Source organism: Cryptococcus neoformans, chromosome 10, assembly GCF_000149245.1.
Source record: "Cryptococcus neoformans var. grubii H99 chromosome 10, complete sequence".
Classification (NCBI taxonomy): Eukaryota; Fungi; Basidiomycota; class Tremellomycetes; order Tremellales; family Cryptococcaceae; genus Cryptococcus; species Cryptococcus neoformans.
The window spans coordinates 802,501-817,500 of record NC_026754.1 but is presented as its reverse complement, the minus strand read 5'-3'; the positions used below and the strand labels follow the sequence as shown (position 1 = coordinate 817,500).

The 15,000-nt window shown below is 47.4% G+C and overlaps 5 protein-coding genes and 3 non-coding genes; 3 read left to right on the top strand and 5 right to left on the bottom strand.

Annotated features, from left to right (window-relative positions):
- The window catches only part of CNAG_04635 (endopeptidase), a 2,791-nt gene extending 2,133 nt beyond the window's left edge, over window positions 1-658 (bottom strand). The window contains exons 1-3 of the mRNA XM_012196632.1: window positions 368-658; window positions 225-248; window positions 1-139 (exon numbers count right to left, since the gene is read on the bottom strand). The exon at window positions 1-139 is cut by the window's left edge and continues 310 nt beyond it. Coding sequence (XP_012052022.1) covers window positions 1-49 — 49 coding nt within the window. The 5' untranslated portion in view covers window positions 50-139; window positions 225-248; window positions 368-658. The remainder of the gene's footprint in view (window positions 140-224; window positions 249-367) is intronic.
- Window positions 659-831: 173 nt separating this feature from the next.
- CNAG_12935 lies at window positions 832-1,777 on the bottom strand. XR_001046175.1 has 3 exons: window positions 1,698-1,777; window positions 1,536-1,616; window positions 832-1,420 (listed from the first exon to the last, which is right to left on the bottom strand). It is a non-coding gene; the product is annotated as a hypothetical RNA (non-coding RNA).
- CNAG_12936 lies at window positions 839-1,776 on the top strand. XR_001046176.1 has 2 exons: window positions 839-1,658; window positions 1,714-1,776. It is a non-coding gene; the product is annotated as a hypothetical RNA (non-coding RNA).
- A 447-nt stretch (window positions 1,778-2,224) lies between the features above and the next one.
- CNAG_12934 lies at window positions 2,225-2,596 on the top strand. Its single transcript, XR_001046174.1, has 2 exons — window positions 2,225-2,270; window positions 2,348-2,596. It is a non-coding gene; the product is annotated as a hypothetical RNA (non-coding RNA).
- A 59-nt stretch (window positions 2,597-2,655) lies between these two features.
- Window positions 2,656-4,581, bottom strand: CNAG_04636 (metacaspase-1; the record flags this gene model as incomplete). Its single annotated transcript, XM_012196725.1, has 10 exons — window positions 2,656-2,687; window positions 2,745-3,181; window positions 3,232-3,310; window positions 3,403-3,515; window positions 3,568-3,715; window positions 3,763-3,844; window positions 3,899-3,924; window positions 3,977-4,066; window positions 4,154-4,422; window positions 4,469-4,581. 10 exons carry the CDS (start codon window positions 4,579-4,581, stop codon window positions 2,656-2,658), a joined length of 1,389 nt encoding a protein of 462 aa, XP_012052115.1.
- Window positions 4,582-4,877: 296 nt separating this feature from the next.
- Window positions 4,878-5,917, bottom strand: CNAG_04637 (multiprotein-bridging factor 1). XM_012196726.1 has 6 exons: window positions 5,816-5,917; window positions 5,630-5,705; window positions 5,506-5,568; window positions 5,374-5,446; window positions 5,204-5,309; window positions 4,878-5,147 (listed from the first exon to the last, which is right to left on the bottom strand). The coding sequence occupies exons 1-6, from the start codon at window positions 5,816-5,818 to the stop codon at window positions 5,016-5,018; spliced, it is 453 nt and encodes a 150-aa protein (XP_012052116.1). The 5' UTR covers window positions 5,819-5,917; the 3' UTR covers window positions 4,878-5,015.
- Window positions 5,918-6,074: 157 nt separating this feature from the next.
- CNAG_04638 (hypothetical protein) lies at window positions 6,075-9,742 on the top strand. XM_012196631.1 has 10 exons: window positions 6,075-6,660; window positions 6,728-6,863; window positions 6,925-7,864; window positions 7,920-8,028; window positions 8,080-8,094; window positions 8,144-8,219; window positions 8,271-8,492; window positions 8,546-8,608; window positions 8,669-8,763; window positions 8,815-9,742. Exons 3-10 carry the CDS (start codon window positions 7,042-7,044, stop codon window positions 9,329-9,331), a joined length of 1,920 nt encoding a protein of 639 aa, XP_012052021.1. The 5' UTR covers window positions 6,075-6,660; window positions 6,728-6,863; window positions 6,925-7,041; the 3' UTR covers window positions 9,332-9,742.
- A 133-nt stretch (window positions 9,743-9,875) lies between these two features.
- Window positions 9,876-14,045, bottom strand: CNAG_04639 (hypothetical protein). XM_012196727.1 has 5 exons: window positions 13,592-14,045; window positions 13,097-13,540; window positions 10,222-13,051; window positions 10,119-10,181; window positions 9,876-10,062 (listed from the first exon to the last, which is right to left on the bottom strand). Exons 1-3 carry the CDS (start codon window positions 13,835-13,837, stop codon window positions 10,739-10,741), a joined length of 3,003 nt encoding a protein of 1,000 aa, XP_012052117.1. The 5' UTR covers window positions 13,838-14,045; the 3' UTR covers window positions 9,876-10,062; window positions 10,119-10,181; window positions 10,222-10,738.
- Between the last annotated feature and the right edge of the window lie 955 nt (window positions 14,046-15,000).

The window sequence follows — 15,000 nt, the reverse complement described above, 5'->3', positions numbered from 1 at the left end:
TAGCGAATGCGAGGGGAAGGGTGAGAAAAAGAAGTAGAGGGGCGATCATCTTTATTATGGGGTGAAGAGTGAGATTGGCCTGATTGAACCTTTGCGGTTCTTTTAAATAAGGTGGAGAAGGAAGAACAAATATCCAACTCTAAAGAATGAGTGTCAGCATGAGGCCTAATTTGCCGATGCTTAAGCAGCAGACTGATCACCATAAACGGATAAGGAAGACGCACACCTGAGAGGATAAAGGATCAATCCTACATGTTTCATGGTTAGCCAACCATGTCTTTAACTTTTGGTACAACGCTCGGTCGGTTCGGCAACAGGCTGCAACTGCGGACTCTCAAAGGTGAAAGGAGCCGCATCATGTACTCACTCAAAGGGGGAAGCAAGTGGGAAGATGCTTATTGATGACCGAAACAGCTGCCTGCAGCCTTTTTTGTCTTGGCGTCTGAGATCTACCAGAGAGCCTTCTAAGATGTAAATAGACAATGATGGAAAGGAAGATGAAAGACAATGTCGAAGATGTGGCACGGGCTTGATCAACAAGTCGGTCTGGTCCTGCCAGTTTGTATCGCGCGGATAGAGGGTGGTGGCGAGAAAAAGAGAGAGAGAGAGAGAGAGAAAAAGGGGGTTAATGAAAAAGAGGTTGAGAGAAGACGGGAAGAAGAGATGGAAGTGTACAGATAGGATGTCCCTGGAAAAAGCAAAAGTCGAGAACTTCCACGAAATGAGGGCAAAAACGCGATCGTGACCGCGGCGCGGGCGCTGCAGTGCGCGTCGTGCTTTTGATTTTTTACTTTTCCGACTATTCTCAGGGACCTGTTTGCGCATCAGGACATAGAGCGGCCCTTCCTAACAGTCATGGACTTACCACTGTATGCGTACGTCGCGTCGAGCCGTCAAGCTGCTTTGCCGTCAGGCGGGATGACCGCTTCTGTCGATCAAAAAAAGAAGATCAAGGTTCAAACAGCTGGATGTTGTTACAACGAGGGATTGTGGAGTAAAGATGCGAGAGTGAGGGAAAAGGAAGACTGCGCTGATATTAGGGGTTTGAAGACAACAAATGATGATAGGGAAAAGAAGTGGTGGTGGTACTGTTGTATGCTGCCGTGTGGGCATGATTGTCGGCTGCAATCGAGAGCCGATTATAAGTGTCCGGTGGTAACAGGCATGTGGAGGAGCAAGCTAGAAACGAACGGGCTGAATGATAAGCGATTGAAGAAGTAGATGGAGAGGAGGAAAATATTAATGAACGATGCTGATGAACTGTGACTAGCAACAACCAACACGAAGACATACATCATATTGAACACACAACTGCAAGCCAGAGGGTACACCTGCCTGCCAGCTGGTCCCTGTAGATATCATCCAATTGATAGTATATATGTGGTCCGAGCGCATGGCAATGACCCTTGGATCATTTTGCCTTTTGTTGTCCGTCATCAACAGGAGGAAGAAGAAGACGGAAGGAAGAACAAGAAGTTTAGCACGTCCCTTCAAATTGTCATGGTGACTGAAACTGGAAGCAGCATGCAACATACTTCTGTCAAGGTATGAATGGCCTTGCCATTATAGCAGTAGTGGTGGGCGCGCTACTTTGTGTGTGAAGACGGACCATGTAACTGTAGAAGTACAGTAATAAGAGCTTGTTAGTTGTTGTAATAGTTTGTCCTCCGCAATTCACATCCCACCACATCACTGACCAATAACGCTTTGCAGAGATGATAAAATCCTCTGATGCTAGTAGTGTCGATGACTGATGTCTACATATCTTACGTTTCTGAAACTTTTGAGTACATGATACATACATGAAATTCGCAGCAATGGCGCCCAAATACCGAATGCCAAGATGTCAGACGCAGACCGAAAGTTTCAAGTCTCGGCATAACGTAATTCATGGGTATCACTTCTTTCGTTATCCTGTTGTTGCCATCCATCGCCAAGCTTCAAGCATTTTTACTCTGGACCATACTGTACCATTTCTTCCACATTCCGTACAAGAATAATGCATAGCCTGGTCTCTGATAACTTTTCAAGTGATCGAACAAAAATAGTGACAAAAGAAACAACGGTGATGATAAAACGCAGAAGAAGACGAAGAGGAGCACGCAACTTCCTATGCAACAATCCGAAGAGTTCGAAATGCACAAGGGACAGGTACAGAAATACAGAAACTTCAAACGCGTGCGTAATTCATTTATCTTGAATTCAATCGTTGTACGCGAGGTATCAGGCTTTTTTGAACTCTCAAGATTTTGCAAGAGAATGTTCCCAAAGTATGTACAATTATCTTATTTGGTTTCTATTTCATGCTCATTTTGGACGTATTCTCTTTTCCATTTGCTTACACCAGTGACGAAAAAGAGACGTCAGCACCAGAAATTCCCTCCGGGTCCCCTTCACCACCAAGGTACTAGTTGAGCGACAAATGGTTTGCCTTCGCGGAGCGGACGTGAGGCGGAATTCTTCACTTCCTATGGCCGAGGATGTTTGAAAGGACTGTGAGGTGAAAAAGACACCAGCGATCAAAGGGAAACTATGCCCTTGCATTATCGCGCAGGCATAGAGAAGGAAAATAATATCAAATGCCAATGAAGTTCATGCTGGTACCTATACCCGTAACAATAAACTAACGATATAAATATATGGCAATTTGCTTCTTTAACAGATGAACAGGATGTTGGTATCTATGGCTGATGTGGTATCAGACTTCGAATATATCATATTTTTTAGCACAGGGTAGTACTCACGGTGACTTGCAGACAACTGGGGCTTTTGATCATACTTGCCCTTCAATTCGTCTCTGATAGTGTTCAATAACTGCACATAGCTCTGCTGAGGGTACTTGGTTAAAGCAGCAATGAACGCATAAGACATTGCGCCTGTTGCTCTGCCTGCCTCTTGCGTATCGGCACTGGTTTGCGAATCCTTACATCCGGACCAACTGATAACATCCGCGGGAGAAGTCTTGGTCTGTCGTGTCTTTTCCATAGCACCAGAGTTTTGCTTCATGACCTTCTTACCAATACCCATGATACCCTGGAGCATACCGCCGGTATCACCTCGAAGATAAGACATACCGGCGGAGAGGAGACCTTGACCGGCCTCGGCAAGAAGATTGGGTTCTTTAATGACACCTTCGGTGGAATAGATGTAAGGCAAGTCAAGGGCTGTCCCAGAATGACAGCTGAGAAAGGTTCAGCAGAATAAAACAGATCAGACGCTTGGAAGGCTCACGAATCGTAGATCGCAGTCAGACGACAACCAGCGGGAAGAGGGCGGACCATGATATTGTGCCTGTCTTTACAATCAGTGACTCTCTTCTGATTGCAACTCAGAGTTATGATCAAACGCACACTATCAGGTAAAGTAAGTAACAGGCACACTTATTACATTATTATCACTCACTGTCATCATCCACAATGTGGCCAGCAGTCTTGAAATCCAGAGGGTAAATAACCTCGTCATATCCATCATCCTCGTCACCATCCAAATCCTCCGTTTGACCGCCATGTCCAGAGCTGCATACTAAGTCAGCACTGGCCTGGGCTCGAGTCTTGAGGGATAACCTACTAGTGGAAGAACAGAGAGTCGTTAGGCTTAGCACCCTGGACCAACCACTGCATAGCGGCGAGGATGTTGGCACGAGTTGGAATCTGGCGGGGGTTGCGGGCATCATCCGTGAGCATGACGATGTCTTCAGACTTGTATCCGTATCGCTCTATTCTGATCAGCAGAGTTTTGTGCTGTTGTTCACGGCCGACACACCGATAAGGAACTTTTGAACGTTGTGCGCGTCATTAATACACCCCGCAAGAGCCGAAGATGAGCCAACATAGTTGATACCAATCTGCAAGACCGTTCGTTAGTCACACAATCCAGTATATTGTATTGCAACACATACACAGAGAGCCTTCTTTTTACCGGTACCTACGGTACTGTCAGCGCGAATGTACCTATGGCCATGATACTGCCGACTCACATTGAGAGTATTGAAAGTAAGGCTGTGCAGATTGCCCGCCCTGGCCTTGCAATTGCGGACCATAATGTTGCGCCTGGGATGGTGGTCGGACTGCATTCCTTTCAGCCACAGTGTTCTGCCAGATGGCAAGTATGGGAGATGAAAATAATACATCTAGCTATGTGGAAGATGACTCACTCGGGGCGCCGGCTCCATAAGGCGCATAGTTCTGATGAGGAGTTCCATTGGGAGGAGTGTAACCAGCGCCAGTGTGATGGTAGTTCGACTCCACAGGAGCACCAGTAGGAGGTGCGTAGCCTCCATTGCTTGTTCTATAATTGCCCTGAGATTGTTGATTCTGTTGATAACCCCCTTGTTGATAACCGCCTTGCTGAGGAGCTGGTGGCTGGTATTGCTGAGGCGGGGGAGGGTGGTTATAGTATCCTTGAGGAGGAGGAGGGCGATATCTTGATACGGTTAGTAATGAGACTGATCGACGGCCGAAAAACATACCCCATATTGGGAGGGGGAGGAGGTCCCTGTTGCGCCCACTGAGGGGGAGGGGGTCTGTAGCCATAGCCGCTTTGTTGGTGGTGTCCACCGCCTGGATATTGGTTCCAGGACATGCTGAATGTTTATAGCTGGTGAGATTATTGGCAAAATATCAAATTACAAACAAGAACAGTAAAGAAGCGAGTGTTATGTACGGCAACGGACGAAACGGCAAATAAAATGACGATGTCGGACGTGAGACGGGTCAGCCCGAAGCTTTGGAAGGAGGGGCGGTGGCAATAAAAACGATCTTCATCCGTTTATACCCTTCACCGCTTAAATCATTACGGTATTTTTTTAGGACAAGTCATTATCTACTTGCTCTCAAATTTCATCGATTTCAATGTACAAACAAGCAGCCGGATATTGTCACCAGATTATGGCAGTGCACAAACATAATGCATGACATGTCGCGTAAACTGATACGCAGTCTCCAGCGTCATGCTGAGACTTCAGTAAATCCGTCAACCCTCCGCCAACAATTTTGCTACTCTTCTGTGATCGCTATTTACTTCTTTTTGGGATGAAGAGGTGTACCGATGAGATTCTTGGCTCCACGCAGTTTGACATTGAGCTTTCTCTCCAACTTGCCCAAAAGAGCTTGGTCAGGGACAGCTCGCCCAGACTCGAGGTCAGCAATCTGCCAGTAATCGTCAGCGCTTACAGCGCAATCGATTCAGTAAAATGAGGGCTTACATCTTGAGGCTTAGCGTTGACTGAAGTGGCAAGCTCCTTCTGGGTCATACTCTTGCCCTCCGCGTTTTTGATCGCCATTCGTGCAGTAGCCACGGCCTTACCAACGCTAGGAATACGTCAGCACGCTGTCATTGTTCCTCAACGAGAAAAATCAAGCTGCAAGGACTTACTCAGCGCTGACCTTCTCTGGGGGCTTAGGGGCGTCATCTCGGTCAAGCTTAGCAATCCGTTGATGGTCGGCAGCTACGAATCAAACGCTCAATATCGTTTCCAGTTAACAGCTACATGCTGAATATACTTACGACCCTTCGACTGGCCAGCACCCTTAGACTCTGAAGAAATGACAAGACCGGCTCGTTGAGCAGCTACATCAAAAGCATTTCAGCTGCATGCGCAAAGCAGGATATAACCCCATAAAATACTCACCATTCAAAGAAGAGCCCTTAGCAACAGTAGGCTTCTGTTGTCGGAAACCGATGACGGTAGGCTTATCCCAGTCAGACTTTATAATGGGAGAAGAAAGCGGTCGGAATTGTTAGAAGGAAGTGGCGCGGGACTGTCAGCCAGGGTCTTTCTCAAGCAAAGAAGCCTTTTCAATGGGCAAGTACTCACCATTATGTATGAATATGCAAATGGTAGTGATTTAAGATTGTTTTGAGAGATAGTTGATAAATAGAAATGTATGGAAATTGAAAGAGATGGAGAGAAGCAACGGTGACTCGGCTCTAAAAGAATCGGAACCCAACCATGACGAACACCCACGCGATCACGACGGATCCGGTTGTCCCGATCTTTTTTGCGTACGTAATCGTTATCGCTACGTTATTCTCCTTTCCGCTCTATAATTCTTCGTTCTGTCTTCTTCCAGTATCGGCAATGTCGGCCCCACAGGGAAAGTGATGGCGCTTGTTTTAGGATCAAGACACTTCTCATTCACTATCGGTCATCTCGTCCATCATTCAATTTTTGCTATCACTGTCGACATCTCACTCACACCTTTCCTATCACAACTCATTGCATATCACATTTACGGCCCAGTCATCTGCTTCACAGACATGCGCCTCTTAACAGCTCTCTCGACCCTGACCCGTTGATGTGTTCAAGTCACTCTTGAAATATCTCATGGCGCCCCATATATCAACCATAGCACTTATCCACCACATCATGTACTGTCTCTCGGACATCTAGATGATTAAAGTATCTCTCCGCCAAATGCTCTTAAATTCTGCACTTCGTGCTCTTTTCACGATTGCAAAGTATCAATGGCAGATTCCAGACTCACCTTGCAGCTCATTCGTCCCCAGTACAGATCTTTACCCCGAAGGAGGGCAGTTACCTGCGTAACATTTATCTTCTGTCCTTCTTTCCCGCCATCAGGATGACTAATGACTGTAGATCAATAACCGGAATGGGCAATATAATGGGAAAAATAGGAAAGGAGTGTCAAGTAGGAGCAGGTAAGCTACCCGAATCAACTCCGTACATCGTACATCAGTTTTTAACGACCTGTCCCATCATGATCAGTAGCCATTGTGCTGTTGTGGCTTAGAGTATGCGGTCTCATTTTGGCTTGAAGGTAGTTAAAGTTATCGAAGGAGCTTTGACCTATCGGGTGTATCTTTGATGGACCTTTTTCCGAAAGTTCTGCGCAAAAGCGCTGGTACGCACCTCTCTTCCGGCTGATTGTTGTTCGCTATCTGATGGTGACTGCCATGATGAAGAAACCGCGCCCTCAAGATAGTCTGACGCGGCATCATGCAGCAAAACTATCCTAAAGGACCCTTTCCGATCTAGCGCGAAGAGAGGATGGTTGGTTCATCTTCTTGCCTCTTCTGGAAATGTCCAGCCGCCTGCCCAGCTATATAATCGCCTCTCTCCTTCCTTCCCTTCGCCCCACGTCCTGCTTCTTCCTTCCATCCTCCATATCGCCATCCGCTTGCTTTACAATGTCTTCCCAGCTTGCTTCTTCACCTACTTGTTATATTCCTCCTCAGACATCTCCTACTTTGACATCTACGTCTACAAACGTTACCTCCTCTCCTTCTGTGGATGACTCTATTGCTACCTCGCATTCTGATGCGGCATCCAAAGATCACGGAAAGGACACTTCATCATCCTTGCCTCCCACTACTGCTAGGTCTTTTGGTGCAGGCTGGAATTCATCGCCAGTCGTTCCATCATGGGAGAAACTTGAACATTATTGCCTATCTCCACACATCGATGCTGTTACTCCCACACGTACGCGTTCACCCAGTCTCCCTGTTCTTCCATCTCAATCAGCCATCTACCAACCTCAACCTCGTCCTCGCTTCCAAGATCTTCCAGACTACAGTCTCTACACTTCCGCCGCTACCAGCTTTCCCAACCCTTCTCGACAGATTGGTTTTGTTGCTGGCTTGCATCATCAGGCTTCTCTTTCCTCTGTTGACTTTGACTTTGACGACCATCGATACAGTCCGACACGTCTAGTTTCTACGCAAAGATCTCTGCTTAGGCAATCTACTCCAAATCTTCATAGCAACAAACCAGAGCTTACAGGGCGTCGGTCGTGTAGGACCGTAAGATTCGATGTCGACGAAGATGATGCGTCAGAAGGATCATCTAGTAAGGATTTATCGAACAACATGCTCGTGCTTCCACGTCCCGGTGAAGGGAGGAACGGTGAGCTCATCCCCCCTTTTTATTGATTCATTGTGCTGACAGGGGTGCGGTCCAGTGTTCATTCATCGTGTCAGTCATACACTCACAGACGATGAGCTTCATAAGATCGCCATATCGTTTGGCGAAATTGTATCTGTCAAAGTTCAGAATCGCGTCGCCAAACCGTAAGGATGATCCCAGTGGAAACCAGGAATGCGCGCTAACGTATTTGCCAGGCATGCTTTCGTCATGTGAGCTTCCGATCATGTATGGGAGGAATGGCTGGCTAACTTTGCATAGGTTCAAAAAACCTGAACAAGCTCAGCGTTTCATAGCTCATCTCAAATCCCGGGACATCAATTGCGAGTATGGCAAAGTACGTTATCGTGTCTCTTACTTTGGTCCCTGATTGATAATCGTCACGTAGGAGGATTATCAGGTTCAAAACAAAGCACTCGAAGACCCCAACTCTGCCAACCTGTACATCTCTGGTCTCCCAACTGATATCAGTTTTGATGAACTGGCCGATCTTGTCGCACCTGGATGTATTTGCTCTTGGAAACCCCTTACGGATGAGTTTGGTAATCGACGGGGCCCTGTGATGGCCCGCCTTCAAACTCGATCACAAGCAGATGATGCAATCAGAAAGGTATGTCATTTTCTCTGGAATTTGCCAAGCCTTTCTCAACTGAACACGGTCAGTTGAGCAACAAATACTACCCTGGCATGAGTGAGCTGCTGCAAGTCAGAATTGCCGACTCCGACGTAAGTGTCATATTCGTAAGTTTCATGGCCTTTAGCTCTGCGCTGAGAATTGATCAACAGGAGCAAAAACATTTTAAGAGGTATCAAATGCGAGAACGCCTTTCTCCTAACTCTGACTCTGACTATCTACACCGACGTGCGAGCATGCCTGCGGAGTAAGGAGCTTTGAAAAAGTAAGAGAGATTACCGACTGATGTGACTTATAGAAATATTGCGCATGATGTTGATAACCTGTCTATACTGCTTGAACGACAAACTCTTCTTACAACGCAGCTAAACACAATCAACGAGAAGCTTGCCCGGTCGGCGCATGGCGCTTCTCATCCTTCCCTTTCTCCTGTTCGACTCTCATCCATTCATACGGTCCCTTTTCCTTCTTCCCCCATCACTGAGGATATGGATTGCATCCTGTCACCGACCAACTCCTCATACCGTGGTCGCCTGTCCTCGACTTTTTCCAGCCCCACGCACGCAAGCGATTCAATCTGGGCATCTCCGTCTAGGATGATGACTGAGCCCATGTGGCTTGATGGCTGGCCAATCAAATCAAGATTGGGTGATATTATGAGGAGAGAGTCCGACTCACAACTGCCCAAGAGGCTTCAGAGTCATGATGGGATAGTGAAAATTCCAGGCGAAGCTAATCTTTACCACACCAAATCGTCGCCTGAGCTGAGTGTCAACCTAAACGGTGTGTTGGGCAGAAGAAAGTCAAACGATTAAGATCGCCCTGGTGTCAAATTCTTTCACCTTGCGTCCTGTTCTTTAGTCTTTTCTTTCCTATTTGGATCCAAAAGAATAACGACCCCCATACCTTTCCCACATTGTCGCAGACTTACTATTCCAATCATTGTTTATCTCTACCACATTTACCAACTCTATTTTACCATTATCAGACAAACCTACAACTATATCATACTGATGCTTCTATATACCCTTCCATTTTAACTGTGGCTACTCATATAACAAGTTATAGCTTATAGTACCATGTAGCCTCATCAAGCCAAAGTAAACAAGTATCTTTTATACCATCTTTTCTTTACGTACATGTTCATCGCGATCGACTTTTGTAAAATAGTTTAGCGAAATAAGGCCATAGGCAATGCACCTGTATGCATTTCATGATTTCAAGGGCTGTGAAGTATCCAGCTCATGCGTGTTGCCTGTCTCACTTACAGGATGGAAGTGGCCGAATAGGGCAAGAAGCAACGGAGGATACTGGACTTGGTTCATTCTGATAACGAAGAAAAATTCAGTTTCTTTTCATCTTTGGCTTTTATTATGTATGTCGATCACTTCCTTGAATCTCTCAGGCCATTCAAATGACCTAATTTGCTTTCAATATGAGCCCGTATATGACCGATTCACAGCTTTAGCTGCGCCAGCTTTGTTGCTGCCACCTCCGCTCAAATTTCTCGAGCTATTGCTTGTTATCAAGATTCAAGCCACCCGTTCTGGTTTAGTCATTTATCAGCCACGACACAAGCGGCGAGGTCGAAGACGAACTTACATCACAAGATATAGCTCGCAGATTCTGCACTACACAGTGTACTTAGCAAAGTATTGTGATGCACTGTATTTCATTAGTCACGTCTTCCATCCAAGAACCTTACCCTCAGTATCAGTCTATCCCTCCTCTCAGAAGTACAGCAGGCTCTCTATGTCCATCAATATAGGGAGCCGGCATCATATAGAAATGGTATTCAGGTATACGTTGGTACTGGACGGAGGGCGTCTGGCATATGAATAGAGGCTCGACACACACCCATGGACGGACATTGGAAGGAAGCTTATTATACGTCCATTTGAGTCAGAACTCAGGTACGAAAATAGAGCAGAAGTCTGTGACAATAGAGGTACAGTCGGGTTTGTGGCCTCCTGATTTACGTTGTAGAATTATATCGTCCTATTCCTTATCACAAGTTCGTAGATCATCTTATCGATGGCCTGGGCGGTAAAAATCGTCGTATGAATAAGTAAAAGTGCAACAAGCGTCGTGTGACTAATTAGAAATCATGAATCATGTATCATCGTCCCCGATCCCTATGCTGTATTCTACGTGTCTTAGCTTTGTTTGATGTCAACAACCCGAAAGATCCCGATATTCGATATATATCTCACAGCTCCAGTTTATTCTTCGTCGACAACACCAACTCTTGCCTTCCACATATTCTCCTTCAACCTCACCACTCCCTTCCAAGTCTTATCCTCCCAGCTTTCTCTCTCTGCATTCTCAGATAAGTACGTCTTATCCTTCTTCTCCTCGCCTTCAGGTACTGGTTGCTGAGAAGGCAATCGGCGGCGGGGAGGAGGGGCAAACTGTGTAGGGGCATGTCGGGGAGGCAGAGGAGGTGCAGAAGATTGAATATTAGGGTGATGAGGGGGGGGAGGGAATTGGGATGAGTCAAACGTGGTAGCCGGTTCAGATGGCCCGCTGCTTTTCGTGGCATCTTCTACGCCGATGGCTTCATCCACATCCTCATTCCCTTTCGCTTCCTCCTTTTTATCCTCCTTTGCTTCGTCGGTGATCAAACCCAGGCTTGCAGCACTCCCATTAGTACTGCCTAGCTGTGGCAATTTGTTTCTCGCAGCCGCCCTTTTAGGCACAGGTGGAGGGTTGACAGCGGTCACAGGCGTAGTGGGCGAGTCAAAGATAGGAATGGAATCGACTGTGGGTGTGTTGAGGCTGATGAATTGCTCCTCCTTTCTCTTTTCTCCATCCTGCTTCTCACCCCCGTTGATCATTTCAGCACCGTCTCCCTTCTCATTTAGCTCCTCAGACTTAGTCTCCTCGGTCTTAGTCCCCTCCCTCTTGATCTCCTCGGCCTTAGTTTCTTCGGCCTCCCCCCCCTTCATTGATTCTTCGGTTACCTCGGCAACAACAACAACATCTTCAGCCATCAATTCCAGAGGTTCTCCCTTGGGAGTGGAGAATGAGACGTCTGAACCTGGGATTGTTGAAGAGGAGTTGACGCGGCTAAGAGTGCCAGGTATTTTGAGGGAGGGTGAGCCGGGCGTAGAGTTCGGTTGTTCTTCAGCGTGTCCTTTCTGAGCCTCTTCTGTCTCCTCCTTGATCGCCTCAGGCCCATTTGCTTCCTCTCCTTCGATTGGCACGATCTCCTTCTCTTTCCCCTTATTTTCTATGTTCCCAAGCTCGGAAGATCCCTTCTTTGTTTGCTCTGCAGCTTCAGCGGCCTTGGCCGCTTCAATGGCAGCAGCCACGATAGCGGGTCCAGAAACATCGTCCCTCTCGGCACCCACACTCCCCACCTCATCTTCATCATCGTTCGCAATCTTTCCATCCGAATTATTGACTTCAGACCCAGAGTTCTTCCAAGCCCACCCCAATCCCCATGACTTTTTTCGAGCAGGAAGGGGAGGGGGCTCGAAAGGCTGAATGGGTGTAGGAGTGGATGACTCAGAGACAGCTTCCGAGGGTGCTGTCCGGTCCTCGACTGGGGCAGAAGCGGGAGTAGGAGCAGGTGAAGGAATTCTGGGACCGCCAGTCACTGCCGGTGCTCCATCCTCGCTGTGCCAAACCACGTGCACAATCCCCGTCCTCACAAAGTGCCATAGCTCACAAGTCGCTCGAAGTCTCTCAAGACACCAGCCGCTCTTGCAAATGGGATACAGCTTGGAACTACTCTCTTTTTCGCCCAGAGGTGTTATTGTGCCTTGGGACCGAGCAATACGGAAGACAAAGACATGAGTGGATGCAGAGGAGGATGAGCCGGGGAGAGAAGGGGAAGTGAGAGGTGAATTTTTGGGTGAAACACTAGAGCCATTGGATAACGAATTAGAAGTGTTGAAGAATGGTTTTAGAGAGAACCGAGAGGTGCCGGATCCACTATTTCTTTGTGGGTGAGGAACGGGTGCGGCGAAATAACCTCCGGTCGCCGGCGATGAGGGAACGGCGTGAAAAACTTTCTTGCCACAAAGACTACATGCTAGGTCGTGTTGCGAAGAGCCAGTGCTCTGTAAAACATTTGCCAAGGAGACCGGCTCAATGACGAGGTCTCCTGAGATGATAGCGTTGCCAACGGTACGACGGGAAAGGAAGCTAAGTGCCGGCGCGGATTCGAGACGAACGGTTGGTTCATGATCTTCAGCTATCACTCGGGCAAGGAAAGGCTGGGCAAGAAGGTTGGTGACTACTGGGGGAGGAGAGGATTGCTTAGCATGGTCTGCCAGAGGTCGAGCCGCGCGGAGATGTTGGATGAAGCTGATGAATTCGGAGTAAGGGATGTGGGAAGAGACGTATTTTCTCGACAAAGATGGACCTGACAAGGCCTTGTCATCAGATGTGACGACAGATAGGCTTTGGAGTTGGACCTGCATGGCCTGTACGGCAGCCTCAGCGTTGGCAAGATTTTCTTCAGTAGATCTGAGGCGGGCTTCCGCTTGAGCCCGTGACATGCGCTCCGTTGCAACCATTGTGTTAGCCTATTCCAAGTCAGCGAAGTGTTGTCATTGAAATATCTTACGCACCTGGTCAAATAATTTAGCAGTCAGATCATCCACCTCATTCTCCACTTGGGCCCTCTTCTCTTCAGCACTACCTCGTCTTCTTTCTTCCTCCACTAGCCCAGCAGCTAGTCTCTGCATCTCATCTCTGATCTGATCCCTTTCCACAAGCAACCCTGTTTTCATGCTTTCTTCCCATCTATTCCTCTCCTCCTCCAATGACTTTGCCCTTTCTCCCAGAGCAACTTGCCTGTCCCTAACCAACTGGAGCTCATCTTCGAGGTCAGCGGAATGAGAAATGGAAGCAATCAGTTTTGAGTTAAGGGCGTGTGTCTGGTCGGACAGAGATAGAAGTTGAGAACGGAGAGACGAGATAAGTGAAGATGTAGGAGAGTCTGGAGGGTGCAAAGCTTCTGCGGGATGGGAGGCTGTCAATTCTTCTGGGGTAGGAATGACCAATGGAGATGGCTAGCATTGAACATTAGCTATTGTCACAATACAGAGGGCGGCCATGCTTACCGTTCGGGCACGCTTTACTGATTCGGCATCATTATCGGGTTCAACTTTTTCTTGTCCCCCATTTGTAGCTTGGGATTCTGGAGCTTCGGGCATATCGTTCTCTGTTGTTTGCTCGACATTCTCATGCTTTGTTTCAGGTTCCAACGTGTCGTTACTCTGTTCGTTATCATGAGCAGGCGTGGGACTTCCAGCGTGCCGTTCTTCCTCTTTTGACTCATGGGAGACTATCTCTGTCTGCTCCGACATGCTTGTATTAAGAGAATCAAGAAGGGAAAAAGATGGACATGCGATGTAAGAGGTGTTTCCGAAAATACTGCAGCTGGCTCACTCCTTGGCTCACTCCCGCCGAAGTGTGACTGCTGACAAGGCGACCCGATTTTGCTCCCGTCCTATCACCGCCCCGCGACACCGACGGTGGACCCACGGAGTCGCCACAGTTGATTGAGCGAGCGAGAAGTATGGTGGGACGAGACGAGTTGTGCATCATGTTTCACCAGTGAAGGATCTTGCAAATGAAATAACCAAGGAATCGATCTCATCACTGGCCCATAGATCTTTCTTGGATCTGCGAAAATGGCGACGGTTGACAGAGCTTTCGTCTTTTGATCTATTGCATGTTGTCGTGCAGTATGAAGGTTGCCAAAGCGGTAACGAACATAGATCGGGACACAGCGGATATCCGTTATTCACACATACAATTCCTACGTTTCAAATATGGATTTCATAGTACAGCAGGTGGTCCAACAACTGCCATTCATGTCAGCATAGACCACACCGAACAGAAAGAGCAGCAGGTCTTAGGTATATCATTCAAGCCGCAACAACCTATATCATCACCCATCATCGTTCGATCTGCTTAACAGAGTCGTCCTGCTGCACAGGGAGCATAATAATTTTGTAGCTAGATAGAGAGGGCGACAGTACATGTATTATATACCGTATGGCTCTCTCATCATCTGCACCCCACCTACTAGTAGAGCCCGTCCGTTCTACCCGCACTCCTCATTTCCCAAACAGCATCTCCTGCGCCTCATTTCGTTCCGTCTCAGTAGAGTGATAGACTCAGGTCCATATTGGCTTAGAAAGAAACAAGAAATTGCATGATGCTTTTTTCCTCTATCTGACCCTGGTTGGGGATAGCCAGAGCTGAACATTGTTGCGAGTTATTCAATATCATTTGACACGCCGGTTGCGGAGGTTAGGCGGGTAAACCACATATCATCTATTGCCTGTTATCACCTAAACAACTTCCAGATTTTTGAACATAGCAACTCTAAATTCAAGTTCTGTATTCATATTTGGTTTCTTTTTTGTTGCATTTTGCGCTTCGTTTCTCATTTTCGCGTTTCGCTTTTGCATTTTCGCGTTTTTACAAAAATTGAACAACCGCCGCGCGGTACCGTTTCCTA

Coding starts and splice junctions, on each gene's coding strand:
- CNAG_04637 (XM_012196726.1), bottom strand. Junction 5,569..5,629: donor TAAGGGCTCTTCTTTGAATG/GTGAGTATTTTA, acceptor CTTTTGATGTAG/CTGCTCAACGAGCCGGTCTT. Junction 5,310..5,373: donor CCAGAGAAGGTCAGCGCTGA/GTAAGTCCTTGC, acceptor ACGTATTCCTAG/CGTTGGTAAGGCCGTGGCTA.
- CNAG_04638 (XM_012196631.1), top strand. CDS start 7,042: ATGTCCAGCCGCCTGCCCAGCTATATAATCGCCTCTCTCCTTCCTTCC. Junction 8,220..8,270: donor TCAATTGCGAGTATGGCAAA/GTACGTTATCGT, acceptor ATCGTCACGTAG/GAGGATTATCAGGTTCAAAA. Junction 8,764..8,814: donor CGTGCGAGCATGCCTGCGGA/GTAAGGAGCTTT, acceptor TGTGACTTATAG/AAATATTGCGCATGATGTTG.
- CNAG_04639 (XM_012196727.1), bottom strand. CDS start 13,837: ATGTCGGAGCAGACAGAGATAGTCTCCCATGAGTCAAAAGAGGAAGAA. Junction 13,541..13,591: donor CAGTAAAGCGTGCCCGAACG/GTAAGCATGGCC, acceptor GTTCAATGCTAG/CCATCTCCATTGGTCATTCC. Junction 13,052..13,096: donor CTGCTAAATTATTTGACCAG/GTGCGTAAGATA, acceptor GACTTGGAATAG/GCTAACACAATGGTTGCAAC.